General features: G+C 53.5%; 9 protein-coding genes across 9 annotated transcripts; 7 read left to right on the forward strand and 2 right to left on the reverse strand.

The window, feature by feature from the left end:
• Window positions 1-1,664: 1,664 nt before the first annotated feature.
• Window positions 1,665-5,421, forward strand: A1O3_00811 (DNA-directed RNA polymerase III subunit RPC2; the record flags this gene model as incomplete). The annotated part of the gene is made up of 2 exons (XM_007730961.1): window positions 1,665-1,736; window positions 1,801-5,421. The coding sequence occupies 2 exons, from the start codon at window positions 1,665-1,667 to the stop codon at window positions 5,419-5,421; spliced, it is 3,693 nt and encodes a 1,230-aa protein (XP_007729151.1).
• Window positions 5,422-6,602: 1,181 nt separating this feature from the next.
• A1O3_00812 (serine/threonine protein kinase) lies at window positions 6,603-8,487 on the reverse strand (the record flags this gene model as incomplete). The annotated part of the gene is made up of 3 exons (XM_007730962.1): window positions 6,603-7,193; window positions 7,344-7,511; window positions 7,564-8,487. The coding sequence occupies 3 exons, from the start codon at window positions 8,485-8,487 to the stop codon at window positions 6,603-6,605; spliced, it is 1,683 nt and encodes a 560-aa protein (XP_007729152.1).
• A 1,209-nt stretch (window positions 8,488-9,696) lies between these two features.
• On the forward strand, window positions 9,697-10,847 carry A1O3_00813 (uncharacterized protein; the record flags this gene model as incomplete). The annotated part of the gene is made up of 2 exons (XM_007730963.1): window positions 9,697-9,747; window positions 9,804-10,847. 2 exons carry the CDS (start codon window positions 9,697-9,699, stop codon window positions 10,845-10,847), a joined length of 1,095 nt encoding a protein of 364 aa, XP_007729153.1.
• A 532-nt stretch (window positions 10,848-11,379) lies between these two features.
• On the forward strand, window positions 11,380-12,409 carry A1O3_00814 (nicotinate-nucleotide diphosphorylase (carboxylating); the record flags this gene model as incomplete). Its single annotated transcript, XM_007730964.1, has 2 exons — window positions 11,380-12,256; window positions 12,333-12,409. 2 exons carry the CDS (start codon window positions 11,380-11,382, stop codon window positions 12,407-12,409), a joined length of 954 nt encoding a protein of 317 aa, XP_007729154.1.
• A 1,439-nt stretch (window positions 12,410-13,848) lies between these two features.
• On the reverse strand, window positions 13,849-16,032 carry A1O3_00815 (uncharacterized protein; the record flags this gene model as incomplete). The annotated part of the gene is made up of 1 exon (XM_007730965.1): window positions 13,849-16,032. The coding sequence occupies one exon, from the start codon at window positions 16,030-16,032 to the stop codon at window positions 13,849-13,851; it is 2,184 nt and encodes a 727-aa protein (XP_007729155.1).
• Window positions 16,033-16,814: 782 nt separating this feature from the next.
• Window positions 16,815-17,647, forward strand: A1O3_00816 (uncharacterized protein; the record flags this gene model as incomplete). The annotated part of the gene is made up of 2 exons (XM_007730966.1): window positions 16,815-17,041; window positions 17,134-17,647. 2 exons carry the CDS (start codon window positions 16,815-16,817, stop codon window positions 17,645-17,647), a joined length of 741 nt encoding a protein of 246 aa, XP_007729156.1.
• A 3,374-nt stretch (window positions 17,648-21,021) lies between these two features.
• On the forward strand, window positions 21,022-22,836 carry A1O3_00817 (uncharacterized protein; the record flags this gene model as incomplete). Its single annotated transcript, XM_007730967.1, has 2 exons — window positions 21,022-21,206; window positions 21,267-22,836. 2 exons carry the CDS (start codon window positions 21,022-21,024, stop codon window positions 22,834-22,836), a joined length of 1,755 nt encoding a protein of 584 aa, XP_007729157.1.
• A 1,259-nt stretch (window positions 22,837-24,095) lies between these two features.
• On the forward strand, window positions 24,096-25,506 carry A1O3_00818 (uncharacterized protein; the record flags this gene model as incomplete). Its single annotated transcript, XM_007730968.1, has 4 exons — window positions 24,096-24,194; window positions 24,248-24,322; window positions 24,372-24,607; window positions 24,669-25,506. The coding sequence occupies 4 exons, from the start codon at window positions 24,096-24,098 to the stop codon at window positions 25,504-25,506; spliced, it is 1,248 nt and encodes a 415-aa protein (XP_007729158.1).
• An 854-nt stretch (window positions 25,507-26,360) lies between these two features.
• On the forward strand, window positions 26,361-27,856 carry A1O3_00819 (uncharacterized protein; the record flags this gene model as incomplete). The annotated part of the gene is made up of 2 exons (XM_007730969.1): window positions 26,361-26,569; window positions 26,632-27,856. The coding sequence occupies 2 exons, from the start codon at window positions 26,361-26,363 to the stop codon at window positions 27,854-27,856; spliced, it is 1,434 nt and encodes a 477-aa protein (XP_007729159.1).
• Window positions 27,857-27,930: the final 74 nt, after the last annotated feature.

Below are 27,930 nucleotides of genomic sequence, written 5' to 3' on the forward strand. Positions count from 1 at the left end.
GGCGCATGCAAAAGGCGGTCAAGAGGAAGGGAAATAAGGGGCCCGCTCTTGGGCCAGAGGACCATGATTCCACTCGAATAGTGAGTGCTCCGTACTGTACGGAGTACGCATAGCTGGCTACAGCTCAGGAGAGCGTTCCCCGCCATCAAGATCAGGACGCATCGTTACGCTTCTTGGTGGTAATCGTAAGAATACATATATGCAGTCCGTCCTCCGTATGCAGCTGCTCAAAGGTACTGTACTCCTGCATGAGGGATGGCATTTGGTCAGAAACGAGGAACCCCCCGGTTCACTCTGCTCGCGGATCTGCGTGGCGCAATCCAATCCAATCCCAACTTCTCATTCCGGGAGGCACATACCCCACAGCCTGGCTGGGATCGCTGAGACATCAACCATGGGCCCTGCCTTTCATTTTCCACCCTTTCGGCACCCGAGACGGACAGACACACGAGCACATGGACAGGCACCTCGTGGGATAAGAGGTTCAAACCACTGTTCCCGACACGAGTGTGACCCGATCCAGTCCAGAAAGTGGGTGACTGGATGTTGTGAAGCCTTCGCCTGCATAAGCTGGGAATCCCAGGCGACTCGGGACCTAACATGCCAGATTCGCTGTGGCCAAAAGCACCCCCGTCTAACGTTTGTGCCGAAGAGCGCCCCCTCGACGACAATCCGTCGGGAAGAGGAACAGAGTTGATGCATGATGATGTCGCCCTAAGCCGACCCTGCGTCCCAACCCTGCCGTAGAGTCTCTCTTCCCATTGCTTCTTCGTGCTCAGGATGGCTGTTACGATCTTGCCTGACCAAGAGCAACTGGCCCGTACCCATTTATAATATAGTATCCGTACACATGCAGCCGTTGCCTGGACTCGGGATTGCTGCTGTCACTGGAGGTCCAAAGTCCTCCCACGCTGCTTTCGAGCTAGAGTCGATTGAGGCTCGAAGCCAGGTCGGAGGCATGGGTCCCAAGCTCACTCAGGGATAGGGCGGGAGGTTACAGGGTGCCCGCTGCCGGGCTTGCAGTCCCCTGCATGAAAGGCCGTCAAAGCACATCACCCGCCCAACTGACTTTGCCGTCATGAAGGCTGCAAGGAGTCCGAAGACAAGCTTTTCTGACTATCTTGTTGGTAATGTTTCGCAAAGTCGGAAGGTCTACGGAGTACGGATACAGTATGCGTAGGTAGGCTTTTCAGGCAACAGTGCATTCGTGAGAAGGTCATATTCCAGAACGGCTGACCTGTCCAGACTTTCTCCTGGGGGTAGGATCTTTTGGCTAGGTAGTTCGCGTGTGTAACAGGTACAGTACGGAGTACGGATACCTAACGTGAAGCTCGGTACCGCAGAGCAGGCAGCCTGCGCTCTCGGGATCAGCTGGTGGCGGATGAGTAAGCAATGACTCGCCAAACCTTCCTCCTCATGTCCTCTCTTCACCGCCTGCCTAAAAAACTCGCAGCGGGCGTCTGGTGCGGCAGAATTTTTGTGGCATGCGATGTGCGGATTTGTGTTGCCCACCTTGCCGCGTTGTGATCTTGGGGCTTAACTCAGCAAACAGTTTCTCACCCGCATTCCAAAGTTCTTTTGCGGCAAACATGTCTAGCGAGTGTGAGTCGGTGTGACTTCTGGAAATACCTAGTACTCCTGCTTTCCCTCGATGAACGGTCTCGATGCCGCCAAAGAGGAAAGTCGACGGTTCAGTCGCCGCACCTCAGCCGGCATCCCGAAACCCGATCCCAAAGGTATGTCGATATGCCCTCACTCTCTGGCCAAGCTTTTGTATACAAAAGCTGATGTTGTATCCAGAAGACTGTTCCTCGCAAGAGCGGTCCTAGAGACGGCCATGTCGACGAACTATCTACTCCTCGAGACGGTCCTTTAGCCGGGCGAAATTCAAAGGATGACCCCAAGGGTGAAAAACACAGCCGTAAACCCCATCACCATCCTGACAGCTTCGATGCTGCTCTGGAACCTTTCTACTATGACAAGTCTTTGACAGACCCGATCGATACTGCTCGTGACAAATGGAACCTGCTACCAGCGTTTCTCAAAGTCAAGGGATTGGTCAAACAGCATATTGATTCTTTCAACCACTTCGTCGAGGTCGAACTGAAAAAGATTATCGATGCCGAGCCAGTCATTACGAGCGATATTGATCCGGACTTCTACATCAAATATGAAAACATCTACGTCGGAAAGCCCAGGAGATACGATGAGCACATGGGCGATTTCAGAGACTCAAAGGAAGAATCCACCGTCACACCCAACGAATGCCGGCTACGTGACATGACTTATGCAGCGCCAATTCTTGTTGACATCAGATACACGAAATCCAAGGTTGCTTATCGACGGAAAGGGATGCCGATAGGTCGCCTGCCCATCATGCTGAGGAGCTCCAGGTGTGTCCTCGCGAACAAGTCGGAGGCTGAGATGTGTGCAATGGACGAATGCCCCTTGGACCCTGGAGGTTACTTCATCGTCAACGGAACTGAGAAGGTCATCCTGGTTCAGGAACAGCTGAGCAAAAACCGTATCATCGTGGAAGCTGACTCAAAGAAAGAGCTTATCACCGCCTCAGTCACCAGCTCTACCCACGCCAGGAAATCCAAGAGCTACATTGTCCTCAAGAAAGACATGCTGTATATGCGGCATAACATCTTGAACGAGGACGTTCCTATTTGTATCCTATTGAAGGCAATGGGCGTGACGGCGGACATGGATATGATGGCCATCGTAGCCGGACCCCACGAAGCTTTGCAAGACGACTTTGCGATTAATTTCGAGGAAACCATCAAACTTGGAATCCATACACAACAGCAGGCTTTGGACTATCTTGGAGCTCGGATCAAGATCACCCGGAAACCTACGCCGTTTGGGCAATCGCGCCGAAACTACGTCCAGGAGGCCCTGGAGGCGGTCAGTAACGTTTTCATTGCTCACGTCCCAATTGAGAACCTGAATTTCCGACCAAAAGCCATCTACGTGGCACACATGGCCCGCCGTGTCCTGATGGCGAAGCAAAATCCGGCGCTCGTCGATGACAGAGATTATGTTGGCAACAAACGCTTGGAACTGGCTGGCCAGTTACTGTCCCTCCTGTTCGAAGACTTGTTCAAGAAATACAACTACGACATCAAGATGAACATGGACAAGGTCTTGCGCAAACCGAATAGAACTGAAATGGCTGATCCATGTACGGTCATGATGGGTCACGCAAACCACATCACGCAGGGAATGAACAGAGCCATTGCGACCGGCAACTGGAACTTGAAGCGATTCAGGATGGACCGAGCAGGCGTCACTCATCTGCTCAGTCGACTGAGCTTCATTGCCTCTCTCGGTATGATGACCCGAATATCGAGTCAATTCGAGAAGACTCGAAAAGTCAGTGGTCCTAGAGCGCTCCAACCATCGTCCTTTGGAATGCTTTGTCCTGCCGATACACCTGAAGGTGAGGCTTGTGGACTGGTCAAAAACCTTGCTCTCATGACACACATCACCACTGATGATGAGGAAGCTCCGATCAAACGTCTCATCTTCATGCTTGGAGCTGAAGATGTGGTCACTGTGGGCGGAAACGAGCTTTACACCCCAGGTTCATATCTTGTTCTTTTGAACGGAACTCCGGTGGCAACCACAAGGCATCCATCACATTTCCTAACTTCATTCCGACGTCTGCGGAGATCAGGGCGTATTTCCGAGTTTGTCTCCATCTTTATCAATCACCATCACAGCACGATCCATGTTGCGACCGACGAGGGACGAATCTGTCGGCCGCTCATCATTGTCGAAGACAAGAAATCCAAAGTCACCAAGCGTTACCTCAAGTCCTTAAGGCAAGGGTCCATGGACTTTGACGATTTCTTGGCACGTGGTTTGGTGGAATATCTGGATGTCAACGAAGAAAACGACAGCAACATTGCAATGTATGAGTCTGATATCAACGCCACCACCACTCACCTGGAGATCGAGCCTTTCACCATCCTTGGCGCTGTTGCCGGCCTCATTCCCTACCCTCATCACAACCAATCGCCGCGAAATACCTACCAATGTGCTATGGGTAAGCAAGCCATCGGATTTATTGCCAACAACCAGTTTCTACGGATTGACACGCTGCTCTACCTCATGGTGTACCCACAGAAGCCCCTGGTGAAAACGAGAACCATTGAACTGGTCAAGTACGACCAACTTCCCGCTGGGCAGAACGCCACAGTAGCTGTTATGTCTTACAGCGGATACGATATCGAGGACGCTCTTGTTCTCAATAAAGCGTCGGTTGATCGTGGCTTTGGTCGCTGTCAAGTCCTTCGGAAATATCCAGTCAGTCTGAAACTCTATGCAAATGGCAGCAAAGATACCGTCGAAGGGCCTACGATGGACAATGGCGTGCCTATCAAAGCACATGCTTTGCTTGACGAAGATGGCATTGCGTCTGTCGGTGCCAAAGTCAGTCAAGGCGAAGTATACGTCAACAAGTATATCCCTGAGAATTCGAATTCCTCCGGCTTGTCGGATGCAGGGTCCAATAGCCTCGGGACTGCCCTGATCCCGCAGGCCCAGAAATATCGGCTTTATGATCCGAGCTACATCGACAAAGTGATGGTGTCCGAGGTGGAATCTGGGAACCAGCTCATCAAGATCCAGACTCGACAGACCCGGGTTCCAGAAGTTGGGGACAAGTTCTCATCCCGACACGGGCAGAAGGGTGTGGTGGGGATTATCGCCGAACAAGTGGACATGCCTTTCTCAGACCGTGGCATCACACCAGACATCATCATGAACCCGCATGGTTTCCCCTCTCGGATGACGGTCGGCAAGATGCTGGAACTGGTCTCTGGCAAAGCCGGCATTCTTAAAGGAAAATTCGAATACGGCACTGCGTTCGGAGGTAGCAAGCTGGAAGACATGTCGAAAGCTCTCATCGAAGCCGGATACAGTTACGATGGCAAGGATTACCTCACTTCCGGCACCACTGGCGAGCCTATCCCTGCATACGTTTTCATGGGTCCTATCTACTACCAGAAGCTCAAGCACATGGTCCAAGACAAGATGCACAGTCGATCTCGAGGGCCACGAGCCATCTTGACGCGTCAGCCGACAGAAGGTCGGTCGAGAAATGGAGGCCTACGACTCGGAGAGATGGAGCGAGACTGTCTCATCGCCTACGGCGCGTCCCAATTACTCCGCGAGCGGCTGATGTTATCCAGCGACAAGCATGAAGTCGACGTGTGTGAGTCCTGCGGGTTCATGGCCTTTGGTCGATGGTGCCAGCGTTGCAGCACGGCAGGTGAACCGGGGTCGAACGTGGTCCGAATGACTCTACCGTATGCGTTTAAGCTCTTACTCAACGAGCTGGGCAGCATGAATGTCAACACGAGATTGATTGTGTCGGATGAGTTTCCCACCGATGGGTCCAGAAGAGCTTAGCTCGACCGGGGCGATGCAATGTAGTTGACCGTGATCTTGGTCCGGCAAAGAAGGTGGTTCATCAGGAAGTGGCTCATTAGGAAGTGGCTCATCAGGAGTGGCTCGTCAGGGAAGACAGGTTGTTGACGACTTCTAATGCCGCGATGGGACTGGTTGTGTACAGCATGGCCATGGCATGGTAGACATGAATTAGGGCATGACACTCACTCCGGCTTCGAGCTAATTTTGGTGCCGATTGAACCCAGTTAACGACGGTATAACGTGGCTGTACCGTATACTTGTAGTAGTAAGCTAAGCTATTCTGTCCTGTCGTGTCTGTCCTGTCGTGTCTGTCCTGTCGTGTCTGTCCTGTCGTGTTTGAACAAGTCCTGTATAAGTTAGCTGAGCAACTGTCTTCCGCTTGAAAGACCAATACAATACAATATTCAATCAACTTAGGTACGAGTACCTACCTAAGGTATCACTGATGCAAGGTTCCTATCCTGTCCTATCCTATTTATGTTGATCACGCCGACACCCGACACCCGACACCCGACACATACGCACACACACACATACTGGGTGAATAAAGAATAAAGCAACATCGTGACGAATAGCGACAACGCGACGAATAGCGACAACGCGACGAACAGCGACAACGCGACGAACAGCGACAACGCGACGAATAGCAAGCAATAATATGATGATGCGATGATGCAACGATGCGATGATACATATGTACGTACAGTATCTAATATCTTAGAATAACGCCTCCTAATCAGTACCGATCACCATTGTTCTCCCAACTCCATCCGGCATTCGCATTCGCATTCGCATTCGCATTCGCACAGCGACAAATCAAGCTGTGGCTTCAAACATAAACATATTTCCCCAGGATATCATGACATGATTCATTTCGTGGTGGAGTGGTCTCCTAGAATGCTCATCTTCTGGGCTCTTGTTGCATCTTCCATTCCCACCTCGACGACCACCTCCTCCACGACCACGACCACCTCCTCGCCCTCCTCTTCCCTTTTCGTAGTATCAAGATTATGTTCGCTACCTTCTCTCGAACATGTTCGCTTTGAGGCCTCACCTTCTCTCGAACCCGTTCGCTTTGAGGCCTCACCTTCTCTCGAACCCGTTCGCTTTGAGGTCACACCTTCTCTCCCACACGTTCGCAGGACTACTTCGTGACCATATCAGTTCACCGGCCGGAACCACAGATATTCCCGATTTGTCTTGGAATACAGCGTGCGCCAATTCGCCTTGGGCTTGTTCCAAGAGTCCGGAAACTTGCGGTACTTGGCCGCGGGGAGCTTCAGGCGCGGAATGTCTGGGTTCACAAACTCATCACGGATCAGGTAATTAAAGTCGTCCATGAGAGGCTTGAACCCGGCAGGGCCTTGCGGCAGATTGTTGATCTCATGGTCATGGTAGTACAGCTTCTCCGACGGTAGGGGCGGAGGGATTTCGTCGGGACTGCCGCCGGTTTCGGCGTGGTGTTTCTCGCGCGCACGTAGGGCCCGATCCTCGGCCACCCGCAGGCCTTTGCGGGTCGCGTCCATCAATTCCAGCTGGCTCGGTCGGTTGGACGGGTCCGGGTCGATGCAACGGCGGATCAGCTCTCGCAGCCGGCTGCTGTACACACCCGGAAGCTTGGTGCGCACTTTCGAAATCTGGTGGTTCCCGTTCTGTCGGTATTTCTTGTAGTGCTTTGCTCGGATGCGCATGAGTCGCCGGTCCTTGGCCAGTGTCGCCACCGCGTACATTGTGGTTCCGACACCGTAGACCTGCCATCATGTCAGTTTAGGACCAGAAAAACAACACAACACACGACCAAGTGTTCCTGTCCCAGATTTGGAGAAGCCCAAGAAGCGGCTGCATAGTCTCGCAAAGACCGGTGACAGGAATCGTGTCCGGAGTACCCGGGTCAGACTTACATTCAAAGAATGATCAAACGACACATCGCCGGCATAATTCGCCTGGTTGTATACGCGCTGCATATGCTTCGCCCGCTTGTAGTCAAGCCGCCTTTTCCTGTCGTCGTGCGTTCTGACCATGGCTCCGTTGGGTGGGGTTACCCAATGCGCCCCGTAGCTAATTTGTTCCTAATCTGCATGTCAGCTGGAGATCATCGATCCTGTCCAAGTAGGTGCTTACCGTTGCCTTGTATGCCGTGGTTCCTCGCCACCAATAAAACAACGGATTCCTGTCGTCGCTCGGACCCGTGTATTCTGACAAGCCAAAGTCAGAAAGCTTCGGTTCGGGGTAGTCGTTCTCTTCTGGATCCTCGGGCTCGTAGCCGAGAAGCACGTTTTGCGGCTTCATGTCCATGTGCAGGCAGATCAGAGCTTCGTCATCCTGGTCGTCCCAAATGCTCGAGAACTTGTCGAGTTCTATAGCTAGACTCTCGGCAGGAGGCTGGTCACGAAGTGCCTCACAGGAGATGGCCAGGCGATGAAAAACATGCCAGACGAAGACTTCGGGGAGGTAATGATCCCATGCGCGATAGAGCCGTCTTAAATGATCCAGGCTGCCATGTGGGCAGAACTCCAAATACATTCGATACCGTCCCTCCTTATTCGACCTGTGGTCCGAGACGAACTTGTACCTTCTCAGGTGAGGAGCAGCGCGTTCATCCTTCACATTCAGGTCATGTTGAATCACTGCTTCCTTGAGGAGTCGCGGTCTATCCTGGTTGATCTTGCTTCCCTCGGTTCTTTTGACGTCCGCCCCTCGGACCAAGATGCTTTCTTTGAGAGCCAATTCGTCGATGAGGACGTTTTTCGCATTTCGTTTCTGCCAGAGTCCAACTCGGCCATATGCTCCTGCACCTAGGAGCCTGACCGGTCCCCACTCGGCGTCATGGTCGGGGTCTTCCTCAAAATGTAGATCTCTCAGCATGAAGACCTCGCTCTCCACTTTGCCGCCAAATGCGCCCCTATGCTTCCTCGCGTCGTACCATTGCTGATTGAGGTCTTTTCCAACCTTTCGCGGGTGAAAATTGGCGGGATCATAGTCGACCAAGTATCTCTCAGGGTTGAAGTCCGGCTCATCGAGATGCGTCAGGCCAATACGCGCCATGTCGTCGGCGAGCAAAGGGTGATGGGTAAGCGACAGGACGGTCGACGGGATGGAAGTTTCAGAAGAAGAGCGGCGCGGTAGTCAAGCAAATTGGTCATGCGTCAGTAATTTCCAACTGTATGAAGGACAGAACAGGTGAAGAAGCAACAGGAGGTCTCATCCTTAAAGGAATTCCGAACGCATCAAAATTGGCAGATTGCAAACAAAGGAGTCATTGCCTGGTTTTCCACTGCAAGTGGTATGCCATAGGGCTGAAGAAAGAAATATAGAATTTGTTGTCGGGTTATCGGTTGCATAACGGGTCTAGTATTTCACCTCTGGTGTTCGAGACACTCATAGCTAATGTCAACAGACATCGACATCGTAGCTCGGGGTCAGAAGAAGGAGCCCACAGTACGGAGTATGTTGCCATGGTTTAATCTTCAGGCGAGAAGACGCTGTTCATTGCATTACAGTTCCACAACGCCGTGCTTTGCATCCGAGTCCGCGGGAGCACAAAGGAAGACAAAGGAAGAGGAAGATGATGGACTCGAACTGTTAGATGACTTTCGGTGGATTGTTGCTTGTTGATTGTCGTTGGATCAAGAATAGCTACCAGCCGCATCTGGACTAGTGCAACTGCACTAGCTGTACATCACGTGATTACTTCTGGACGCGTCTAGGAAGGTTAAGCGAGCAAAGGTCTAACAGGAGGCAACAGAGCATGATGCAATAGAATACTCGTACTTCCAGTACATTTGAAGTCCGGCACGGGGTGTGTGAGTGTGTGATGGGCTTGGAGAGCTTCCTGCACCCAACTAGAGTAAGACTAACCCACCCGTCAGAATTCAAATATGGTGATGGTCGCTGAACGCGAGAGTTCCGTGTCCGGAGTTAGGGAATGTTTTCAGGGCACACACATCGACACTTCGGAGTTGCCTAATCAGGTGTGTCGAAGTGTGTGCCCAGAGACATTCCCCGGAGTTACTGAGTATATGTCATCACCTCCAGCCCATCGGCTACTATACCTATCACTTCATCACCACTTCCCATATTCCTACCACTACCTGCCAGTATACCTCATCATTTCATCCTCTTCACTCTCACATTTCTCTATCCTATTTAGTTGACAAACAGCCAGACCGACATCTTGCATCTTGACACAGCAGTCCGATCATATTAATTCTGCTCTGCCTGCATCGAACCAGAATCAGAATAGCCTTGTGCAACATGGCTATCGAAGGGATTCCCAGTGAAATGCTAGCGGTGCAAGTCGTAGAGGTATAGGACCCCCATTGCAATTGGCGATACTATGAACCCAACCGACGCAATTCTAGTTCAACCAACCGTACAAGATCCACAAAGTGCCTACTCCTCCGGCGCTCAAGGAATATGAGATTCTCCTCAAAACCGTCGTTGCATCTCTCTGCCACACGGACTTCATGGTCCTCGAGGGTAAATTCCCCACCCAGTTACCCTGCACGGCATCACATGAAGGAACGGGGATTGTCAAGGCCGTGGGCTCCAAAGTAAACAATTTCAAGGTGGGCGACCGAGTTATGTCGGGCGTACCCAAAAACGCCTGCGGGAAATGCTACAACTGCACAGGGCCGAATGACTGGCATCAATATTGTCCGAACCTCGAAGGCCACATTGGCGTGTTTACCAATGGGGCCTTTGCCGAGTATCACGTCGTCGACAGCAGGACTAGCTGCCACATTCCGGACCAAGTCAGTTTCGCCAGTGCTGCTCCTCTTGCCTGCGCGGGCTGTACCATTTACCGAGCCCTAATGGTCAGCTCGGTGAAGGGGGGGGAGTGGCTCGCCATTGTTGGCGCCGGCGGCGGGCTGGGCCATCTCGGGATCCAGTTCGCACAGGCCAAGGGCATCAACGTGGTGGCAATCGATGCTCGAGACGAAGCGCTGGCACTGTGCAAGGAAGTAGGTGCAAAACACATCTTTGATGCAAGAGACGGCCAGGAGAAAGTGGTCGAAAGAGTCCAGGCCCTGACGGACGGACTGGGCGTACACGCCGCCATTAACGTCAGCGATCACCCAACGGCCGCCGATACCGCGTGCGCCGTAACTCGAATGCACGGTACGATGGTGCAAGCTGCGCAGCCGGATCGGGTCAGTGTTGCTTTTCAAGAGCTGGTTTTCCGCGACATTCGAATCAAGGGCACGTTGATTGCCGGCCAGGACTATAGCCAGCAGATGCTCAATGATGCGGCAAAGCACAATATCAAGGTCGAAACGAATCTGTTCTACGGTCTCGACGCGGTGCCGAAAATGCTGGAGCTCGCCCATTCCGGCAAAATGCAAGGCAAGGCCGTTTGCGTGGTTGATCAGGCCGAGTTTGAAAGGGACACAGCAACCGTCTAGACCTCTGCAGATCGCGTGTATCTGTATCAGTGCTATCAGTGCATATGGGCTATGGAGAGCGATAGTGATGTTTGTTGTATCCAATACCATAAATGGCGGCGGTCCTCTGGGCTCTCAGAGCCGATGCTGAGCAACTAAGATGATGGATGGATAAATGACCCGACCGAGGGACCAATGCATCTACTGAGCCCTCCGCGGGACAGAGTACGAGTACAGAGCACAGAGTACAGAGTAATTGAAGAGTATTCGTAGATGTACGGAGTACAGTATTTGCACAGAGAGCCTGGGGTCGATAGAGGAAGGTGTAGCGAACATCAATGAGTCCTCTCTCCCACGTCCTTGCGGGGTAAATTTCTCGATTGTGGAATAGCAATGTACTGTATCCGTAAGCAGGTCGGAGTGAGTCAATCTAATTAGTTGATTGATATTTCCCTACCTCCTACCTGCTACGCGGCCAATCCAAGCTCCTCCCACACGGCTCGTAGCCAGATCCTCCCTCTCCGGCCGTCAATTGTAGAGAGCACACAGGACGATGACTTCGGCCACGAACGGAGCTCCCTCCGCCTCCGCAGCCGACCTGGCTCCTCCGCCCGAAGCCAGTCTATCCCACGGAAGCCTGGCGGACCTCCTCCCGTCGCACTTCACGACCGAAATCACCGCCTGGCTCGCCGAAGACACGCCGTCGTTCGACTATGGAGGGTTCGTCGTCGGGTCGGCGCCGCGCACAGCGCAGCTGCTCTGCAAATCGGCCGGCGTGCTTGCGGGAATACCCTTCTTCGACGAAGTGTTCCGGCAGCTGGAGTGTACAGTGGAATGGCATCACGACGAGGGTTCGTACTTGGACCCAGCGCAGTCCGGCGGCAAGATCAAAGTCGCCACGGTCACGGGCCCGACGCGGAAGCTGCTCCTGGGCGAAAGAGTGGCTCTGAACACGCTGGCGAGGTGCAGCGGCGTGGCGACCAAAAGCAAGAAGATGCTGGACCTGGTGCGAGGGGCAGGCTACACAGGGGTTTTGGCCGGGACCAGAAAGACGACGCCGGGGTTCCGACTGGTGGAGAAATACGGCATGTTGGTCGGAGGCATTGACGGCCACAGACACGACCTGAGCAGTATGATCATGCTGAAGGACAACCACATCTGGGCCAAGGGCAGCATCACCAACGCGGTCAAGGCTGCCCGTGCGGTCGGCGGCTTCGCGCTGAAGATCGAAGTCGAAGTCCAGACCGAGGCCGACGCCGACGAGGCCATCGCAGCCGGTGCCGATGTGGTCATGCTGGACAACTTCGACGGCGACGGCCTGAAAGTCGCCGCGAGGAGTCTGAAAGATCGATGGCGGGGGAAGAAGCAGGTGCTGCTGGAGAGTAGTGGCGGGCTCACCGAGGCGAATGTGAAAGAGTACATCAACAACGGTAGGTTGTGCATCTGTGTCCATAACATGGTTTCCTGTCCACTCCTGCTCCTGCTAACATGGTGTCCTGGTGTCAGACATCGATATCATATCCACCAGTGCCGTCCACCAAGGCGTGCCGCATGTAGACTTTTCCCTCAAAATCGACCATTGATGAACTTGTCTACCCAAATCCTCTCCGTATACCCAAATACTCTCCGTATACCCAATCTTCTCCGTATATCCAAATCCTCTCTGCACGGTCACTCCGCTCCGTCCGCTCAAATGGTTCCTGCGCCTGTGGGCGTGACCCCTAGACCCAAATCCTCTCCGCCGCTTAAGGGTTCAGTTTTCTGTGTCTGTGGGTGTGACATGGGAGCACAAGTGTCTGACTGAGATCTCAGTTGGGTTGAATAGCAGTTGTCACTACGCCGCAGCGGCCAGTGGTGAAGATGTCCTGGACTTCTTCTACCCTGCTTGTCTTGGGCTTGTCTTGGACTTCTTCTACCCTACTTTGCGTGTCTTGGACTTGTCCTTCTACCCTGCTTGTCTCTTGTGTTGGACTTCTCCATCTACCCTGCTCGACATCCTGATTAACCTTGCCCCTTGATCGAATTGACATCCTGATATCCTCGCCCCTTGCTCGACTCGAATTTCTACCTTGGGAGTATCATCCGACTTGGGCCGTGCAGCTTCCCTTCCGCTTCCAGGGTTGCAACTAGGTTGAGAGATACGGGGTGATTCAAGTGTTTCAGGACACCAGAGGCTCTACTGTGATTCAAGTGTTCCAGCACACCAGAGGCTCTACTGTGCTTTGCCGAGTTAAGCCCATCATTCTCGGAGGGGTGGTGGAGCCTGAATCCAGAAAAGCCGCTGAGGTAGGTAGGTACGGCAAGTGTTCTTTCAGTCTTAAGGTGGTGTGGTTCTCTCGAAGGGGAGTGGTTCAAGTTATATCAATTGGCTTCTGGGTCAGGGTATGTTTCAATCAGCTTCTAGATCAGGGTACATGTACGTTTTGATATGAAATCTCGTTCAAGTTACATCAATTAGCTTCTGGGTCCTTACCAAGGGTATGTTTCAATCAGCTTCTAGATCAGTGTATGTTTTGATATGGAATCTCGTTCAAGTTACATCAATTACGTAGCTTCTGGATCAGGGTATGTTTTGATATGAAATCTCCGAGATCAGGGCAATCAATTAATCAATTTATCCCTGCGAAAGCTTCGGCGGTTGAGGCCTCGGATACCCGGGTACTAGGTACTACTGCACGCACCGGCACGTATCTTGCTATCATAGGTACCTTACTAGACGCATCTTGCTATTATAGTGGGATAGGGACTAGACAGATACTATATATTAGCGAGCCGGCCGCGAGTGGCGAGTGACTTCTCTTAAGTAGACTGGATTCCTGGATTAATCATATATTCCCAGTCAGAGAAACTGGATTCGTTGATTAATTATATATTCCTAGTTAGAGAAGCTAGATTCGTCGATTAATTATATTAGTTAGAGAAACTAGATTCGTTGATCAATTATATATTCCTAGTTAGAGAAGCTGGATTCGTTGATCAATTATATATTCCCAGTCAGAGAAGAGAAGTCAGAGAAGAGAAGTCAGAGAAGATAAATTTCTTCCGCCGCCATGTCTTCTTGCACTGCAATGTCCAGTCCTTGACCATCTGCCAGCCCATGAACGTAGGTCTCACCACCGATGAGGACATACGACGCTACCGAAGAGGACTTCAGCGCCTCCACCTCCCCGTTTGGTCCTGACCCCCTGAAGTTGATTGTGCCCTGCGCCTCCACCTCCACGTTTGGTCCCCGTCCCCTGAAGTTGATTGTACCCTGGCGTCTCAGCAGAAAAGGCAGCGAACCCCCGTACAGCAAGGCGACCTTATCACCGGGCCGCACGTAGTCGCAAGAGAGGCCGAGATAGCCTTTTCGAGTCCGGTATAAGCGACGAGCCATCCACGTCGCGTAGTACTTGTCGTAGAAGGCCGACGCTTCGTCCGAGAGCGTCCACTGGCATGTCTTGCCAGTCGCAGGCGCAGTCCCAGTCCCAGTCCCAGACCCAGTCGCACTCCCAGTCGCTTCAACCCAGCCCTGCACCTGCTCGTCAAACTCCAATGGCAGTCGTTCAAGTTGCGCCCCCGAAGCGAGGTCCAGGTCTTCGACGAGCGCCCTCCAAAATGCACCAAGCCTCTGTGAGTGGCCGCCATACGGATCTGGAAGGTCCGGGGCCAGTGCAAGTTCAATCCATTCGGACCAGATTTCCTCCAGGTCCGCACGCAGAGTCCTCAGGAGCCCTGCCATCCTGGAATCGCCGTCAGCTGGGAACGAGCGTGCCAGCATGTCCACCGTGATATGGAACTTTAGTTGACTGCCACTTGGGATTGGAGGGAAAGCCTGTCCTGCAAAGGTCGCGGCCGGGATTCCATCCTGGATCAATTCATCCGCATCGAGTGCGTCCTCGGGCTTTCTTGAAACAACACGTTCAACTGTGTCGAAGATTATCCCCTTGACACGCAGGAGGCCATGTGCTCGGTCCAGGTATGTGACCTCAGGAGCGTGCCGGCTGGCTGCCCCGTAGACTGCTCGAGAGCTGCCTTGGGTGCGGAAGTAAGTGCTGAAGATGGGACGGGGGCAGAGCGGCTGGGTGACGGACCAATCTTCCACCCACGAGGGCAGTTTGTAGTTGTGACCCGCATCGTTCCCTGCACAGCACCTTGAGAGCATGTCTAGATTTTGCTCTCGATTCATGCAATCCACCGTCGCGGCTTGGTATACATGGGAGACAGGCGTATCATAATTGGTTGCACTGATGTTCCATTCCGCAGGCTTCAACATGTTCAACAACCCGTAAATCGAGTATACCTTGTCGCGGTCGTCCGTTGCAACCCTCTGTCTGGCTCGTGTTAAGAGCCATCGCAAGGACATGTCAGTGTGGCCCTGTTCCCACTCCTCGACAATGCTCCGCAAACTCGCAACCATGGCAAGCGAGTCGACTCCATTCGTAAGCGCTGTTTGGAATTGGTGGTCTGGAGCCGACTCATGGCGAAAAGCCATGTGATATAGAACATCAACAACTGTGATGAACGCGTCAAACTTGACAGCGCTGGACCCATACTGGATGATGGTCCTCGGACACACAACGGCCTCCTGGAATGTCCACGCTCTCGTTGGCCATGCCAAATTCAGATATCCATTGAGGACTGTCCTGAGCCTATCAGACATGTCAGTAGATGTGTCCGCCTCGATCTCCCGTGAGAGGATTTGGACCAGGACGTTCATTGGGCCTGCCGGAACAAATGTCGTCGGCTCCTCATCCGGGGATTGTTCCGTTTGAGGCAATTTGGCGGTACTGTGGTCATTCTCAAGCTCCTCTGCCCACTGCATCAACGTTCTTATCTCCGGCTTGACATGACCGAGCCAGCAGATGACAGATCGAGCTCCGCCAAAGATTCGGTACATATTGGGCACCTGGATCGCTAACTCCCAGGGGTGCTGTTGACTGATACACAGCTGATCTACCCACAACGCCCGGTTTTCTGTTGGATGTCGAATATGGAGAAGCGCGTGGTGCAATGTCTCTGTTATTGGAATGACTCTGAAATCCGATGTCAGAAGGGGCACCAGTTTGTGCATTGACTTGTCGAAAAAGGGCACTTTGCTGCTCGCTGCCGAGTCGCCCTCCCCATCCAGTGGCTGGAGCACATTTCTGTCTTCTCCTGTCCAGACATAGGAAAGTGCATCGTATGGTGATTGCACTTGCTCCTGGGACGAGGAAGTCGAGGGCATGGATGCTGTGATCAACTCTCCTTGCAACAGGGGGTCATTGGAGCCTGGAGCAAGTAGGAAGATCCGTATCTGTTGGTCTGGATCGGCCAAAGGAGAGTACTCGTACTACAGTACGCCATATGAGGAGACAATCCCAATTTGTACGTCCACCCAGATAGCATTGACTGACCATATGAGTGAACGCAGCCGTACGTATCCAGACCTCGTCAGTCGGCTTTCCAACGTATGCTGGCCCGACATGGTAGCCACGCTCTCCTCTCGAACCAGCCGTTGCTGAGATGATTCCGGGCAGAGGAGGTTGTGTAAGATCATCGTCGTGCGGTTCGTCGCCCTGTCTTTGGCTCATTCTCGAAGAACGCTATTTCTGCGGCCTTTCCATGTGGAGCACAAACAAGGGAGATTGACAGTGCGTTGAACAAGTCGACAAACAATCCCGAACAGGCTAAGACACAGGGATCTATCACCCAGCCTGGCCTTGCCTGGGGGTGCGATAAGCATATGGTAGCCTCGCCCTCAGCCATCTGAGATGCTAGGTGAGATGCGACTCCAAGTGGAAAGTTGGGGCAGAGAGTAACGCGAGGTCTTTGCCGAGGTTCAACCGCATCGTGCACTTTTGGGTACACACATGCATGGATACTACGTGTACGGATACTGACATACCATACCTGGAACAGCAACTCCGTTACCTCTGCCGGGTCCTGCTCTGTCGACTTCCTGACCTCCTGAGTATTGTGCCTGTGTCATCGTGGCCGGGGTGCGTTCGAGATTCCTCAAGTGCGACGATGACCAGCACAGCTGCAACCCAGGAACCCTCCACGGCGACCACTACCCCTCCTCACACCGACGAAGCAGTCTATCGTCACCTCCACTCGTACGCTTTCGACGCCGATCAGGAATACCAAGCAGGCCTTGCTACCATTCTCGGCCACCCGGAGACACCTGCCACCCGAGAGGAGCTGGAAGAAAAGGCGGAACTGGTTCTACAAACGCAGTGTTTCTACTTCGCGAGGTGAGCAGCTTTAACTCTCTGTGGTCGGGGTAGGACGGACGTTCGCAATTTCAGACGATGCTGTTACTGAACCAACACCTCTTGTGACTTAGGAAGTTCAACCTTGACCCTATAGACCCCGACGCATATTCGGCCTGGCTTCACGCTCACAACAAGCCTCATCATTTACCTGTAGCAGAACCACATCCTGCCCGTTCGGCCGAGGAACCTACCTCAACAGCCCAAACAGCCTCCGCTCAGTCAGCCACAGAATCCTCCTCCGACCCTGATCCGCCTTATCCAACCTCCTTCGCCGCCATAGTGGATCTGATCACACGCAATATTCCTGTGCCAGGAATTGAAGAGATTCCCGATACTGTCTTGGAGCCAGGGTCGAGTAAAGTCGACAAAACGCCCCGGAGAAAGAAGCCCTGGGAAAAGGATGACGCAGGAAATGGCGGTACACCTGAAAATGCAGGCGCAGCAGACCAAACCCCTCAATTGACTCAAGCCGTACCTGCGGCTGAGGGAGTGGATGTAAACGGCCACAAAGAGACTGGTCAGGGTGTGGTGAATATTTTGAAGCCGAATGCTATCCCTGATAGCGGCCTGTTAAGCAAAGACTAAAACACAGATGTTTCCGACGACGCCGGATCCCCTATGCTAATCCCAGGGGTTGCAACCACGACAGATCTGCACAAAGTCACAGCAGCAAGTCACGTATGGCACATGGTGTTGATCAAGGTAACCTAAGCGTGTCTGGGTGATCGAAGATCTAGTCTGGAAGAATGACTAAAAGTGGAGGGTGCTTGTATAACAACGCATACTCGGGTCGCCAACACAGACTCCCGTTGTCCTTTGGATTTTGGGGAAACCAGCAGCCGAGCTGACCCTGCCCGACCCTTTCACCCTTTCACCCTTTTACACACGGCTGGGAAGACCGCGTTGGTGTTCGCTCCTGAGCCGCTACTGTCACAAGAATGGTTGTGGGGGTTACTCTTCCGTTGTGCCAATGTTGTATCTAGCGAAAATGTGCGTCGGCATATGGGTAGATGGTGGATGGTGGACCGGGAGGGCTAGAGGAGGAGGAGCGCCATCATTGTTGGAAGCGAATCTTTCTCATGGCGCGCGGCAAACGTCGAGAAGTCAATTAAAGTCAATTGAGGGTGACGCAGTCACGGCAATTGATGAAAAGGGAAAGGACTCGTGTACTCCTGAAGCGGGTGGACTGCCGGTGTTGTGAACGCGCGGAGATGGGTCCTCAGTAACGGCTCGGTTCAGTGTTTGCTCGTGCTGTAACCAAAAGAACCCGCCACCCGCTACACCCCCTGAGCAACGCTACCTTACCAGAAGAGGCTGGAACGAATGAAGCTTTCCAGATCTTCCCACTCAAATGCTGTTCAGCTCGCATGGACTGTCTTGACAGCAATCGAATCGACATCTACGCCGTCGATATGTTCATTGTTGCTCGCCCTTACTCTGTAAAAATGTCACATTGGCCGGCGCCTGGGCCTGTGATTAATTACCCAAGGGAGTAAAGATGCCAGATTTGCCGTGCATTGCATCGCCCCCTGAATTTGTGAGATGAGGTGCTACTCACGGGTACCATGCCCTGTACGTTGTCCCTGGCAGCGAAGTCTTTAAACCTTTCGGCAGGCTCGATGCAATGCATGGCTACGTGGCCCCTGCAAGCTTCTGTATGCATTGCTGACGATTCTCGTCAGGAGGCAGGATCTCGCAGTTCAGGTAGTTCCTCGTTACCTATGCCGTGGATTAATCAAAGTGACATTGCCTTTGAAGGACGCAAAGTCACGAAGCCAGTATTTCGCTTCTTCGACATTGATGGGCAGCGTTTGTATGCTATCTCCATGGGCCTTCGATCATCCCTCCACCTCAAGAGGCACTGACTGGTCTGAGACTGGAGTCTAGACAGTATCACTGCTCAAGGTTGCGTGTGGGGGATGGGCGGCCCGTAATGCAGAAAGTCGTGCGTACGTATATGTACGCGTGTGTACTGTGCACTGTGCACTGTGTACGTCGTTTCATCGCAGTGGGGAAGAGTGTCATCTTCAACCTCCGACGCCTGTCAAACCGAGATTCAGGAGGGTATGTGCTTTCTCTGACTGATCCAGGCCTATGCGAGGCTGGGAGTGGAAGGGGTTTTTGAAGTCACTTGGTCACTGGTGTATGTTGGATCTTCTAGAGCACCCACGTCCCCAGATGACTGGTAAATTAATCAATAGGGGAGATGCCGGATCTAGCAGATGTAGGGAAATGATGAGCAGTCCAGGGCCACTGATTCCACCTTCCCGCGCCGGACTCGCAACGGATTGCTATCCCATCTTTCAAGTTATGTCCATTTGTAACCCCGCCGCCCTCCTTTACTTCCCGGGACTGGCGGAAGAGAAAATGGGCACCATTGGTCTCGGTGGTCTGTACAGCTTCGGAGGATGGCTCGAGGTCAACCCAATGACATGCTAGCGCGCGACGATTCGTAAGTGACAGGTGGTAATCCCGCGTGAAGAATCCAGACTCTCGGGCCCCATCCCAAAAGGAACGAGGGCGGCGAAGCTTGCCGGCACGGAGATGGTTGGAACGTGCACCAAAGACGGAGGACTCGGTCGCAATTTGTCGTGCTGACGAGGTCGAAAGAAGGGGTTTGCTCGGGAAAAGGCCGTTGCAACAAGAGCTTGCAGGTCATGCATTTGGCCGCAAAGACTCAAGGTGGGTGTTTTCTGTGGAGTTCAGACTCTTGCACTGCCACGCTGGGCGGGGAGCAGGATCGACTCGACTGCCAGGGGGGATGATGAGGCACCTGTCATTGGTGGTGGCAAGATTGGAGCTTGATGCACCCACGCTTGTTCCAGTCATGTCAATTGACGTGTCCACGGCCGGAAGACCTCGCGGCCATACGTGGACCGAGAAGGTGCGAGTGCGAGTGCGAGTGCGAGTACGGAGGAGATGGCGGGAGCGGCCAGAGGACGATTGCAGCGGTAGGGATGCACCTGATAGCATTAGCACTACCACAAGGTACTGTAGCTCCCTGGACACCCTGTACAGGTGGGAAATAGTGTAGTACGTGGTAGTCCAAGTGATGTAGTTGAAGTGGTGGTGGTGGTAGGAGGTGGGAGGTGGGAGGTGGTGGTACAGAGTACTGAGTACTAGGAAGTGGTGCCGGCAGCGTTGTACTTTTGTGGGCGACCCTGCAGGTGGGCGTCAGGATTCTTTCGGCTTAGAGGCAGGCTCCTAGGCATCTTTAGGCGGTTTCCCCCCACTGAAAGCACCAACGAGCTGGAATATCGTTGCTGCCCTCTAGGTACGTTTGGCGCAGTCTCCAATGAAACCGTCTGTGCCCACCGCCCGGCACTGTTTTATCTCCCGGAAGTGCGAAATGCCCCAGCATCGGCATCACCCACTGCACTGACTTGCTGGCACGGGCACGGACACGGGCATGGACATGGCAAGGGCACACACTTATGTTGCTTCCAGAACTGCACAAAAGAGCCTGGGCTTCAGGCTTGATTTCAGGCTTCGGTCACCTCGTTGATACTCCTCCTGCTACGATAGCTATCTCAGCACTACCAGCAGTACCATCCGCATCTGCTGCTCCCGACAGATAGAGCTCGCTCCCATTACTCCTGCTAGCCATCCACCATCCTTCCACCACGGCTACTACCACCACCACTTCATCTGAACCACCCTCAACCCGGTCTATCTGTCTAGTTGCCGCTTCTTCTCACCAGACTTCACTCCTTCCCCGGTCCTGACTGAGATTCTTACCTTGCCGTAACCACCTGCACCGCAACAAATCTATCCGCTCAGATCCAGGCACCTCGGGAAGCCGCACACGTCAGGTTGTTACCGCCGGCATTCGCCCAACTTGAAGCTGATCTTCCTTCAATCTCGAGAATGCCTGTCAGCAAATCATCGCGCTGGTTATAACAATGTGTTGATCAGTTTCAGCTCTCTCCATTGTCGTGACGTCGCGTTTTCCGCCCGTCATGGCTTCGGCCCCGGCGGCCCCCATCGATCGTAGAGGCAAGGGTTCGAAACGGTCTTCCAATTCCTACACCAGTGAAGAGTGGCGGAGACACCGCCCTCTAATTACCCGTCTATACTTTGAAGAAGGCCGGACTCTCAAGGATGTTGCAGAGTATTTGAAAAAGGAATTCGATTTTGCGCCTACGTATGTACTTTTGCTGTCCAGTCGCCGGCTTTATCTGAAACCCACTAACCCACCTCGAAGAGAGCGCATGTACAAAAGCCGACTTCACACATGGGGCCTCGACAAGAAGAAGAAGGAGCATGAAATGCTCGAGTTGGTCCGTCAGGGGCTGCAACAGACAGGCGACAACAGGGATAAGGTCTTTCTAGTCCGAGGCAGACAGGTCACCCTCGCTGACGCCCTCCATTACTTCAACCGAAAAGGCATCAAAGACCCTTCTAGTCTGCTTGACAACCAGCCTGATGCGCCTGGAGAGCTCTCATCGCCCGAGGACACCGGTGCCAACACCCCTCTCTCCTCTCACGACAGTATGCTCGACGGCCCCAAGGATGGTTCCGACTACGAATTCACCAGGAGCCCAATAAAGATGGATGAGGATGACAAGTCACTGCTTAATACCATTCCCTTCGTGTCACCAGCCGCCAACTTCGCCGAACAACGGCTTTCCACTTTGCAGGCGGCCCTGAACATACCCGAGCTCCCGCCCATGCCCCCATTCCGGACGGTGGTGGTGGAATCGTTCGTGGCCCAAAACCCCGTGTCGCCGGAGGATCAGCGGTATCTCGACGTGATATTCCAAAACATGCAAAGCCACTACATGACTCTCTTTAGTGCCCGGAATATGTCCATCCAAAACACAACCGGAACGTGGACGGCCACCTCGGATGATGCACTCGCCGACCGCTTTTACTATTCCATGTACCATGGCTATTCGTTCCTTTGGAACGGCCAGGAAAAGCGTGCGTTCGAAAGTTTCTACAAGGCCTTCGCCCTGATTGAGGGCCTCCTAAAAGAGGACCAGGTCGGCTTCATGATCTACGTTTTCGACCTGATCATCCGACACGACGACACTGGGTATGAAGAACCTCTGTTGATGCTCTTGCGACACCTTGCCGACATGGCCAAGGCAGTGTTTGAATCGACAGAACACCCCATCTACCTCGTTGCAAACTACCTGAACCACGCACCTATGTCTCGAGCCTGGCTGGCCGAGTCGACGTTGCGAAGACTGCTCGACTTCTTTCAGGACAGCATTGGCTACTTCCATCCAGAAACCATAGCCTTACTGCAGACCTTTGCCACTAGTCTGATGAACCGGAAACGATTCCCCGAGGCTGCCGTCCGATTCCTACAGCTGGTGGATGCCTTTGAGACAACCTTGAGTAGGAAATGCTATGAGGTGTGTTATGCCCTGCGATCCGCTTCGGAAGCCTATTTCCACATGGGACAATACATGCCGGCCCTCCAAGCTCTCAAGGCGGCGCTGGAACGGGCTGAAACCCTGCCCAGGGCGGAAGAGCGGGAGATCTACGTTCGATGCCTGAGAGGCATGGCCGAGATCTCCCACAAGCTTGGTCGCAAAGAGGAAGCCACCGAGACGATGCAATATGTGGTTGACATATGTGGGGATGCCTTTGGGCCCGAACATCCCTTTACGAATCGGGCCAAGATGCATCTCAAATCGATTCTGAAGGATGATGCCGCGACTGTGTCTGCGATCCCACCCATGGTCTACAGATTAGGGCGTGGAGGCAATGCGGCTAAATATATTTGGATTTCCAGGTCCAGCCCGACTCGATTACAGGCTTGACGCTACACAGGATACCCTAAGCATGATGATGATTGTAATGATTTTGCATGATGGAAGGGTTGCACATTTTCTTGCCATTTGTGACAGAGGTTGCCCGCAAACGCTTCTGTCGCATGCCTTTGCGCCAGGTCAAGCAGGCGGTGAGAGGCACGGGGCACGGGGTGAAACCCGAGTCTCAGGACTCAAGAGTCTACACTCGAATGGCGGTGTCGGGGCAGACAGTGCAACCTCCGTTTCTTCTACGACAAAACCGCACCTAGCATTTCGGTGGCGCACAAACGGCACCCCCAGAACAGGACAGCTATCAGCCATCGGGTGGACTCATCACGCCGTCTCACTCGCAGCGAAGGCTGCTGAGATTGTGTCACGGCGGCAGGGGGAAGGTCACGAGGCCCGAGCCTGTAATTGGCAGGCCATGGATTATCTCGATCTAATTCGGTGGAGGACGGGGGTGAGATGAGGTCTCGACTACCATAAGTCGGGGGGGCAGATGTCTTCGGCCATCACTGTCACTGTCACTACGACTGGCACTGGCACTGGCACCGGGAATCTCGCCCACGGATTCAGCTCCTTAGGTCCTGCCTCTGCCTCGGGGCCGGTGCCTAGGGAACGCTAAGGGGCGCCTAACTTAAGAAGGGCTCGCCCCCGTCCTAGTGCCAACCCCGTCCGCCTACCTACCTGGAGTTCCGCCGCTAGCACCTACCATAGGCACAATTATAGCATCCTTTGAGTCCCCTACCGAGTACCAAGCAACAAACACCGCTTAGTGCCCAGCGTCGCGGTGCACGCTTGTACAGGACGGTCTATTTCCAGTTGCGCACTTGTCCTCTTTGGTTCTGCCCTCAACACTCTGGTGCTGCACTTCCCTGCGCAGCACCGCACGATCAAGCAAATTCGAGTCGTGGCCCAAACAGCCACGAGGTGATATCACCTCCCTCCTCCATCCTTCTCTCCACCAGGGGGCGAACGCCCGCTACGTACTAGGTGCCCGCTAGGTGCCTTAGGAGCCGTTAGACACTCAGCCTGGTGAGCCTTCCTCCGGCATCGCCAGTCTCGAGGGGCTATTTTTCGTACAACACCCGCAACCACCCCCTCGGTCTCGGCTCTAACTTGAACCGCTTACCGATGACCGTTGACCTGCTTATGATAATAATAACATCCAGTGCGTCCACGTCTTGGTCCTGCGCGCAGCTTCTCCTCAGGCCTTGAACATACCCGTACCCTTCGACCGACTAGTTCGTTCTGTGCCCAATCTCGCCATGGCCGCGGAAAAATACTATATCAAAGACGCCATTACCAAACCGGCCGTCCACCACGAGTCGTTCCAGAAATTGTGGGAAACAAAATGGAGGAAACCAGTACGTGACTGTGCCCTGCGAAGTGGACAGGAGGTTACTCACCATTGGGCCAGTGCGAAATGGGTGTCTATCCATTCATGTTCGGCAGCATCAAAGACTTTGAGCCTATTGTGCAGGAGATCATCAAGGTACGAGCCCATGGTTTCGGTGTCCGCGAAACGTGCTGACCGTGCGCAGAAAGGGCTGAAAGAGCCGTACGATTGGGACGAATATGCTCAGCTGTATTTCCCTAAAGCCGAGGAGCTCACCAAGATCGCCGAAGAGGCAGAGGCCGCAGGCGAGAAAGAGAAGGCCTCCGAATACTACCTCCGCAGCAGTGCCGTCTATCGTATCTCTCGATTCCCTGCCCCTCGTTCCGAAAAGCAGAAGTATGCATGGAAGAAGGGGACGGAAGTTTTCTACAAGGGAGCAGGGTTAGTGATACCACCCAGTGTTGGCCTTAGAGGAAAGACTCCTGACATAGGGACTGTACAGGCTATTGGAGCATCCGATCAAAGAAGTTCGAATCCCTCATACCCACGGCATCTCGGGTGAGGGCGACGTCGTTCCCGTCAACTTCCTTCTCCCTCCGACCGCGTCCGAGGCGAACCCTGCTCCTTGCATTCTGATCATTACTGGTCTCGACGGGTATCGCACGGAGCTTGCAGTGTGGCAGGCGGGATGGCTCAGCAAAGGCGTGGCCACGGTGATTGCAGAGATCCCCGGCACTGGCGACTCTCCCGCACTCAGACAAGACCCCACGAGTCCCGACCGGCAATGGTCTAGCGTCCTTGATTGGATTGCAACCCAGAAAGCCATCGACAGCAAGAAGATCGTCGCCTGGGGCTTCTCGACAGGCGGGTACTATTCCCTCCGACTGGCACATACGCACAAGGACAGAGTGCTGGCCACCATCTCTTTGGGTGGTGGAGCACACCATATGTTTGACCGGGAGTGGCTGGAGCATGCCAACCAGCTGGAGTACCCCTTCGACCTGTCCAACACGCTGACCTACAAGTTTGGCTATCCCGACCTCGAGTCGTTCATCCAGGAGGCGGGCAAGTTCTCGCTGCTGAATGACGGTACCTTGGAGAAGCCCTGCGCCACGGTGTTGCTGGTCAACGGCAACGACGACGAAATCTTCCCAATCGACGATATGTTTGTCACACTCGAGCATGGCCAGCCGAAACAGGCGAGGATGGTCAAGGGCAAGAAACACATGGGAGAGCCTGACAGTTTCGGCATCATCCTACGATGGATCCATGAGTTGCTGGGTCTGGACGGCAAGGTTGGGGAGCAACTGGCCATGCTACCCAGCCGGCCAAAGTACTAGGGAGCGGTGGGAAGACGACGGTATGGAGGAGAACAGCACATACATGCACAGCGTACATTGTCCAATGCATAGCGGGCACATTGTTTGAGCTTCGGGTTTAGCGGTCCTGGACAGCATATATCAGGTCTGCACAGTGAAGTCGATTGCAGTCCATTTCTGTGCTTCCCTTCAAAGCGATGAGCGAGATACATGTAATGTTAGCATGGTCACGGTGGTCAGCGTTGCTTTTCCCGACTCGGCTGCGAACGCGAACCTGTTGGGCGATCTGTCTGCGCGCTCTGCGGCTCTTTACAAATAGGTGTGTACCGAGTACTCCAAAATGACAAGGATGCGTCGCCGAGAGCTGTCCCCCCTGCCTCTGCTCGAGACGGTGTTGGGGTCTGGCAATGCTTGTCTTCTTTGTCTGCTGTAACCTTTAACGCCAGGCCGAATGAGGCATTTGCGCCGCCATCGAAACATCCCTCGCACCTCGTACGCCCGTCAAGCACTGACGTCGTGTCTCTCCTGCTGCTAGAGACCACCACGTATACAACATCCCATCCCTTCCCTTCCCTTCCTGATCCAACCCCCCATGTGCCTGCGAGACTTAATGATTGTCATATTTCCTATTTTCGATCCAGGTTTTGAATTGAGTCAGCCTGTAAATGAGCTGACCGTTGTCCAGCAAACCGTCTTGTCACCCTGCCTTGTCACCCCGAGGTCTGTCACTGACCTCTTACCCAAGATCAGCCTACTATTTAGTAGTGGTCGAACCGTACTCGCAGCTTGGTCTCGATGCAATCCGTCTACCCACATTCCCTCGCCGTGGCTCTGCAACAATCAAAGTTCATACTCGCGTTGTGCCGGCAGATAGCATGGTCATGGTGACGAATGTGCTTCGACGGTCGACGACTACCAGCGTGGGCGAGCATGACTCCTCGATCGGCTATACTTCACGTCGATCTTCTACCGCGGATGGGCCACCTCCTCGACGGTCGAGTCTGGCCGGCCTGTCTCTCCGCATCTCGCGGTCTAAGAGATCCAAACCGGCGAGGGAGGCGGTCACATGCTGTGAGACTGCGGCGTCAGTACTTCCACACATGTTAAGTTGCAGGCGCAAGAGGCGTATACTAATTCATGAACTAGACAACAGCTGGGCGAAGCATTCTTTTCACTGCCAGACGAGATCATCGTTCAGATCCTCTGTTACCTCGGTCCGAGCGACGTGTTCGCTCTCCGTCTGACTTCCCAATTCATCTACTCTTTCCTGCAAGGCCATGCCGCCCCAATAGCACGGTCGCTCCTTGTCCGACAAGCCTACGAGCGCAGTCCAGATGACAAAAAATCCCAATATACCTACAATTACATTCAGACCCTATATCCTCACCCGCTTCCTTGCATCTCTACAGATTACCTCCTACAAATGCTGAAACGACAAAGTCAGATCGATAGAATGCTATCCGTCATCGCCAGCTATGTCCACATGAAGATCTACATGATCCCCAGCTGTCCCCGATTTGATGACTTTGCTCCCTACGAGGCGAAGCTGATTTGCCGCCTACATTTGGCTGCTTGGACACTGTATCACTTTCTCGAGAAGTACAGAGAGATGCTCGTCTTTGAACACCCGAACCACCCAGCTCCACCAAATCCATCCGAAGCAATGGAGCGGTCTTGCCGGTCATGCACCGCCTTCGTGAGATCTCTCCTGCCATCCTACCCCGGTACTGAGATCATCCCTGCATACTACTTCTACGAGCTCTGCCGGCAACATCTTCGGTCTTTGAGTCGAGCGCCCGCTTATGCTGGATCAATCGAGCGACGGCTCAGGGGGTGGAGTCGGAAACCTCCAAGCGACGCAGATTTGGCTACACTCGTGGTGCTGGGAGGGATTCCTGAACTATGTAAGCTGAACATGCTCAAAGGGACGTACAACCAGCGTATTGAGGTAATCGGCTCGTTTGTCGATAAGGTCCACGGCGAGGCCACACGCACTGACACAGCAGATTCTTCACGACCAGGAGCGCAGAGTTCTCTTGGCAGAGACAGCACACCAATTTCTTTCCCCCGACTTAAAAGCCCTCTGGCCGTGCCATTGCAAAACATTTCGCATGAAACTCTGACTGCAGTCCCCGATCTGGACAGCTTTGTCATAGGCTCTGATGAGTGGGTCACCCGGATGTTTGAGTTGGTCGGTCCAGAGGATCAGATTGTCAGTGCATTTGGGTTTGTCCAGAATGTGCTTGCTGGCAAATGGTACCAAACAAGAACGGCCTCCGGCCGTGGAGGTGAAGGAGAGCCTGTGGGCAGTCAAGAAGATGACGAAGGCGGGGACCTGGACTTTTTGGCTCCTGTGAAAGGATTCGATTGAGGCCTGATGGAGAGACTGATGGGGATGGTGAGTAAATTTAGCTGGCGTGAAATGAGCTACCTTTACCGGAAGGC

The sequence above is a fragment of the Capronia epimyces genome (assembly GCF_000585565.1).
Source record: "Capronia epimyces CBS 606.96 chromosome Unknown aczIQ-supercont1.1, whole genome shotgun sequence".
Taxonomy (NCBI): domain Eukaryota; kingdom Fungi; phylum Ascomycota; class Eurotiomycetes; order Chaetothyriales; family Herpotrichiellaceae; genus Capronia; species Capronia epimyces.